This window comes from Aplidium turbinatum, chromosome 2 (assembly GCF_918807975.1).
Source record: "Aplidium turbinatum chromosome 2, kaAplTurb1.1, whole genome shotgun sequence".
In the NCBI taxonomy this organism is placed as follows: Eukaryota; Metazoa; Chordata; class Ascidiacea; order Aplousobranchia; family Polyclinidae; genus Aplidium; species Aplidium turbinatum.
The window spans coordinates 39,605,018-39,611,317 of record NC_137473.1 but is presented as its reverse complement, the minus strand read 5'-3'; the positions used below and the strand labels follow the sequence as shown (position 1 = coordinate 39,611,317).

General features: G+C 35.6%; 1 protein-coding gene across 1 annotated transcript; it reads left to right on the top strand.

Moving 5' to 3' along the window:
* The first annotated feature begins 501 nt into the window (after nucleotides 1-501).
* Nucleotides 502-6,229, top strand: LOC145765430 (uncharacterized). The gene is made up of 6 exons (XM_082577250.1): nucleotides 502-849; nucleotides 2,284-2,399; nucleotides 2,771-2,844; nucleotides 3,265-3,445; nucleotides 4,905-5,098; nucleotides 5,459-6,229. Exons 1-6 carry the CDS (start codon nucleotides 523-525, stop codon nucleotides 5,587-5,589), a joined length of 1,023 nt encoding a protein of 340 aa, XP_082433376.1. The 5' UTR covers nucleotides 502-522; the 3' UTR covers nucleotides 5,590-6,229.
* Nucleotides 6,230-6,300: the final 71 nt, after the last annotated feature.

Below are 6,300 nucleotides of genomic sequence, written 5' to 3'. Positions count from 1 at the left end.
TTCTCAAATAAAAATTTGTTTCGGAAACAAAGTAAGTTCATTGCGACCCTGTTAACTGCGTAGACTACAGATTAAACCCTTGTAAGTTTTCTGACTTTAGGTCATGGCCTATCACGCTCTGAGTTCACTGATACACTTTTTTAAAAACAATTTCTGAAAAAATTTGTAGTAACCTCACGATATAATCAACATAGCGAATGATGCTAAATTCGTCCTGTTGCCGTTAGAACAACCTTTGAATGTAACTCTGTGACTCTATAGCAGAGGCTTATCAGGATGAACAACTCCATATGGAGTTGATTAGTATTGTAGCACGGATTATCATTTCTTTTTTATCTGAAATCATGTTTGCTTTAAATTTTGTTTTATTTGTACCTTTGTTTTGACAACAGTTTTTGTGCTTGATTTAGAAAAATACGATACACATAATTTAGTAAAAAATTGGCTTTTTCTACAAGATTAGGCTATATCACAGCTTATAACATTTTAGGTTTTGCAATAGGTTTTTTAAATGTTAAAATAATGTTTTTCGCAAAATTCTTGTTACTTTTATTATGTTTTTACAAGTCAATATTTCAAACTCTAAGTTGTATTTGCGAAGATACTCGATCTCAAAGCGTGTGGGGGGACTTCACCCCTACAAGCTCTTGTACTGGTCCTTGTGATGGAACAAAGGAAGGGAAACGAATATGTTACGTGAACATCAACGGCACAGTGCAGCCCCCTACAACTTGCATCGTATCACAATACTGCGTTGTATATGAAGGATGTTTAGGCACGTGGTCGCTTTGGACAGTTTCGCAGTGTACTTTGACATGTGTACGCACATTTCAGAGATATTGCTACCAGGTAAGCTGCAAGCAACAAAACTTTCGATATTTTGCATGTGTTAAAATATCTTTACTGAGAGATATTCTCATGATAAATTTCAAACTGTCACTTCAACGAATCAAACCTATCAACTTCAATCTTTACAGAAATATAGTTTTAATAGTTGTGGTCAATACAGAGTGTGTGTCGTAAACAAAAAATCGTTTCATTGCTACAGAATGTAACTAAAACAAGGAAAAAATTGTCAAAAATTTTCGCGGATAAGCCTCAAACTCCTAATAAAGATCTTTTTTCTTTTGAATTTGAAATTTTTGCTTTATCCATTTTTTCTTATACATTTTTGCTTCGTTAGAACTTCAGTGGTCCCTTCCAATTTTTTTTTTATCTGGGAGTAAAAACATTATATTGTGAACAAAAGATACCAAAACAGTTATTCTTTTACGTTGGAAAGCATAACGTTGTAAAGCGTTGGAAAGCATAACGTTTTTGAAAATAATTTATTAAGCATCATACAGGTCGAAACAACTGAATCAAACAAACCATTCAAGAGAAAATAGAAGTACGATGGCGTTTCAACCTGTGCCAAAATAGGCATAAAGCTTGCTCATTAAAGATTATGCTACCCCATTACCCATGATACACAAAATAAATGTCAAATATGAAAAAAACGCATATCTTTGCTACTGTTGCTAGTGAACAACGAAGAAATTTATTTTCAGGAAACTATCTTAAAGTCAGCATCATGTAGTTGGCAATAAATTGACCTTTTGTTTGATCTTTTCGTATTTCGTAAATCGTAACTGTTTCTGAGAAGCCTCGGTTTGATTTCTGACCGCGGGTTGCATTAAAATGAGTAAATAACATATAGGCTACACGCCTACACATAACACATTAGCAAACTTAATGTAATAAATTTCTTTTTAGTAAAAAAAAACTGGGTTTAATCTTGTGAAAAGTATTTTCAGGCAATGCGAAAGAATTTAATTAGTCAGGTTCAATAAATACAAGTTTTGTGTGCATGAGATCTGTAACAAAATTTAAAATATGGCATCAATTGAGTTTGGGTTGCTTTCACATGAAGCAGGGTTGATACACAGAGTATAGTGCTTCAAGATAAGGCCGTTGAGAGGATGATTTGGCCCCGTACTAGTGATATCTTCGGGCTACAAATCAAGACATTACTAAGAAAAGCGCACTATATTGAAAGAATACGCGGTGGCTTCTTCTAGTGTCATGCCCCTTGGAAAGGTTACGGACCCCTAAAATTACTCATCCCAGGTGCAGAAGTGCTTCCTCCTCCTCTGCTCCCCTGTCAACGGTCCTGCTTCAAACTTGATATCTCAGAAACTCTTAGGGTAATTCAACAACGAATCTTTTTCATGCCCTTAGTGTCTGTTCCGTCAATGTTGACTTCTCGTCACAAATTTATGCAAACCGTGTCTTGCGTATCAGGTGGGACCTTTTTCGCGGCAACTTCCGAGCACTTTGTGCCCAGGTGCCAATGGAAAGACAGTGGTGAGGAAAACATCATCCTGTTATCGGCCTGGATGCAATTCAAGTCACGAACCGTAAGTTACATTATGGCCAAAGGCCAGTCACAGAATTGAAAACTAAAATCAAGCTTATTTTTAATTATAACTTTGTCACCCTAACTCAAAACCAAAAGTTTTTTCAACTACAGTGTGAAGTTACTACCTCACAATCAAATAACTTTATAGAAGATTAATTTTGGGGTAGGCTATAATATTTTCTATAAAAATTAGTTTGATTATATAGGCTATTTTAATTTCTGTCAAACTTTTTTCCTGTAAAAAAACAATGATATTGACTATCTAAAAAATTCGGTTGTGGAAATCTGATTTTATTTTGTTTATCATACAGCAAAGAACTTAGTTTATGGAGGTTTCACAGTTTGTTGATAATCGCTTTTACTTGATAGTTTGCCAAAACCAACAGCAATTCCTCAACGCACCAGATTGGTATTGGAAACAACTCATTCTCTGGAAACAGCAGGTTGGTCACCTTGTGATATCCTTTCAATTTAAATTCAATTCATGTTTGAACAACCGTTAGCTTTAATACATGTAGCTGAACTACGCATACGTCATTTCATAAAACTATACAAATTCTTGTTTCATCCAGGCCAAAGTATAATATAATTAATACTCTACCAGTATTCAGCACCTCTTTTGAGCCGTGCGATAAAATTTTTACCATGAAGAGGATTAAATAAATATCGGCAAGGTATGATAAAAGAAGACATACAAGATAAGGTAGGCTATACGTGCTGTAATAAAACTGGTAGAGTATAGTTAATTACTTTTTTAAAACGTTTTATCATAACCTACCCTAAGTAGAAACGCCCGTAAACAATCAATAAAATTAAGTAAATTTATCAGCTGCGTTTTGACTTCATGTCAATGTTTGTTTTAGGTATCACTACTGATTTTTCTAGCAGCAGTGAAACTGGAGGATTTGGAGATGGTGAAAAAGAAGTTCAATCCGGACTTGACGTCGTCACACTGGGCATTATCTTGGGATGTGTTGCCATTGTATGCGTGACCATAATAGCAATTGTTGTTGCAATACAAGTGAATCGGAGAAAGAATCCCAGGTAAACAAACAGCAGCAAATAATATAGCAAAGATAACTTATGTAAAGAGTAAGCGTTGTTTCTAATATTCCAAACTTTTTTCTATGACATTTTGTGTTAGTATTTTTGAGATAAGACATTCATAAACAAGTTGATATTGTGATGACTCAAAGAGTTAAAACTTACTTACCATTAAAGCTTTCATCAAGCTTTGCTTATTGTGTCTTTTGTAAAACAAAAGATGGTTGAAAAGTAGCACTTGTGTGACATTGTTTGGGAGATCAAGAACATAGCTTTCTCAACATTTGAATAAATATTGTACGCTACTGCCCTAGTATGCAGCTGACAAGACACTCAATAATGTGCATTTCCAAAAAAGTGTGTACTACAAAGTTTTCCAACAAATCATATTCCATATGTGGACGTTGTATGTGTCTTCGTGTGATTGTAGCTGAGATAATTTTCAGCACATATTTAGCTAAAAAGTTGATAAAACGATGATATAGGCAGTTGCGACTACGCCAGAGATTACGTTATGTGAGGTATTCGCAGTGTCTTGTTTATATAACCTGAGGCGACTTGTTGAAATAGATTGGAGATAAATGAATAGACAATTACATACCGGATTTACACTAAAGGTGGTCCATGAAATGATGTCATGAATCATCACACGCTTGTCAAAAGAACCAATATCAGTAATTGTCTGATTTAAAAATAATATAAATGTTTGCTGATCAACATTTCATTTTATTGTATTTACGATATTAATACTTTTTGGCTTTACTTTTGTAATAATATGTAATTGCGGCCCAGCAGAGTGTTTGCTGACATATTAAACATAGGCCTATATGTCGTGGCTAGGGGGTAGCCTAGTCGGCAAACGTACTCACAAAAAACACAGAAAAGTAACTTTATTCACGCGGTGTACTGCATTTGCAAGGTCGGATTACTGTAGCTAGACCGACGTATCATTGTGTTGTATTGTGTTGAAATCGCTTTCCCCACCCCTAGGGCTACTTTTTTAATGCGCCCCTGCCTATATGATGGTTGAATGAATGTCTATAAAATAAATAGTTAACAGATATGTAAGTGGGCACTTAGACCTATTGCGTAACCTGCTTTACAAGCATTGATTTATTTTCATTGGCTCAATGAGCAAATTTTACTAGTTAGTTTGGAGTATTGTCTGCTGCGTTGCACAATCCCCAGTGCTAGCTACCCCTGCTTACTGTAGGTAGGTAATACGAAATTAAGTTATCTTTTGAAAATTACAGACCATACACTCACACATATTATAATACCTGTGTGTTTTGCGCATCAAAAACTCGCAATTTGCATCAAAAATGGAATCAGTGGTCTTTTTGAATCACATGCAGCATATGAAAGAATCTTTCAGTGAACCAAATGTTACTGCTCTCGAAAGGCAGAAAAAGTTACAAGCGCTACCGTGACCAACCGTTTGTTTTGTTTTCCTTTTCAGGACGGATTACCCATCGTACAACTCAGTCACCACTGTTCCAATTGCAGCAGACTCTGTATCCCCAATTAGAAATCATAACTACTCAGAAGTTGGTCCAGCACTTCCGGATCGTCCTCCACCGCGTGAACAACCTCCCTCTCCTGAACACCCAACAATAGTCGAAAACTCGCTTTATCGTTCGTTGTCTATCAGAGGTACCCGGAGACATTTCAAATATTGTCTGTTCCTATATTGTTGTGCTGCGACATCATGGTAGCCAAAAGTTTCATCATTTTAATATTTACTTGTAAACCACGGGGTTAAAATCTCATTTGTTGAAACGTGGAAGCTTGTATTAGTGCGCTGTTGTTACCAATGGTTTATAGTTTCATCTAATGAAAATCAATTGTTAAAATGCGCTGTGAACTTTACAAACCAGCAGTTAAGTCACTATCCTTTCATTTTAGCGTACTATTTTGTTTTTGCCATGAACTTTTCCAATTCACACATCAAAACAAGATACTGCTGCAGCACTTCATGGTTATATGGTTATCTTTGAGCATTTTATTCTTCAGAGGAACAACAGCTAGCAAATGCTGGAAGAGACACTGACGATGGAGGATATCTGCTCCCTCTTCCTTCATCTTCTACTTCCTCGTTCATGGCGCCAGATTCAGTGTACTCCACTATTGACGAGAATAGATGACAACTTTACTTTAATTACAGTTTCACACGTTATTTCATGTTGTTGCTTTTCATCAGTATACTTTACCTAAAGTTAAAAGATGCCAGTCACTTATAAAACTCTGTATTATCACAAGAATGAATTATATAAATATAACGTAGGTTAAAATTCTTTTGACAGTGTAAGCTCCGCTCCAAAGATGCTGCACAACATTAACGTCAATACTAACGCAACGTTAATACTCCTTCATTGTAGTAACATACGCACTTGGGAACAATGTAGTCACCACATTGGCAAATTTGTAACCTACGTAATATCAACGTGATTTTGGTAAGCTGGCTGCAATGTTGTTGCCTTTTTTTACTTTACATTTGACAAAGATATTGCCTTTTAGTACATTGTTGTATAGTGCATCTATAAACTAACACTGAATTAATATTTTAATGCTGTTTTGCTATTTGTTGAAACTCTTACGATAGGCTAATGATGTATGAAGCAAATCTTTGCATTTCTTTTACTATGTGCAATTTTGTCTTTAAGTAGACTGCCAGCTAGAACTGAACCAACAACTCTTCGACGGTCAGTTTGGCAGTCTCACTTTCGCCAACCAGAAACAAGTTCAACTTTCCTGTACGGATGGTTTAAAAACCCGTTGTTTATTGCTAACGTTTGTGATGTTGCAGTATGTGCAATCTTAGATTGACATTAAAATGCAAATATGAAAAGCACATT

Excerpts from the sequence above, each read along its gene's own strand:
- LOC145765430 (XM_082577250.1), top strand. The coding sequence starts at position 523 with ATGTTTTTCGCAAAATTCTTGTTACTTTTATTATGTTTTTACAAGTCA. Across the intron at positions 2,400-2,770 it reads TGCAATTCAAGTCACGAACC|TTTGCCAAAACCAACAGCAA; the intron begins GTAAGTTACATT and ends TTTACTTGATAG. Across the intron at positions 3,446-4,904 it reads AATCGGAGAAAGAATCCCAG|GACGGATTACCCATCGTACA; the intron begins GTAAACAAACAG and ends TTTCCTTTTCAG.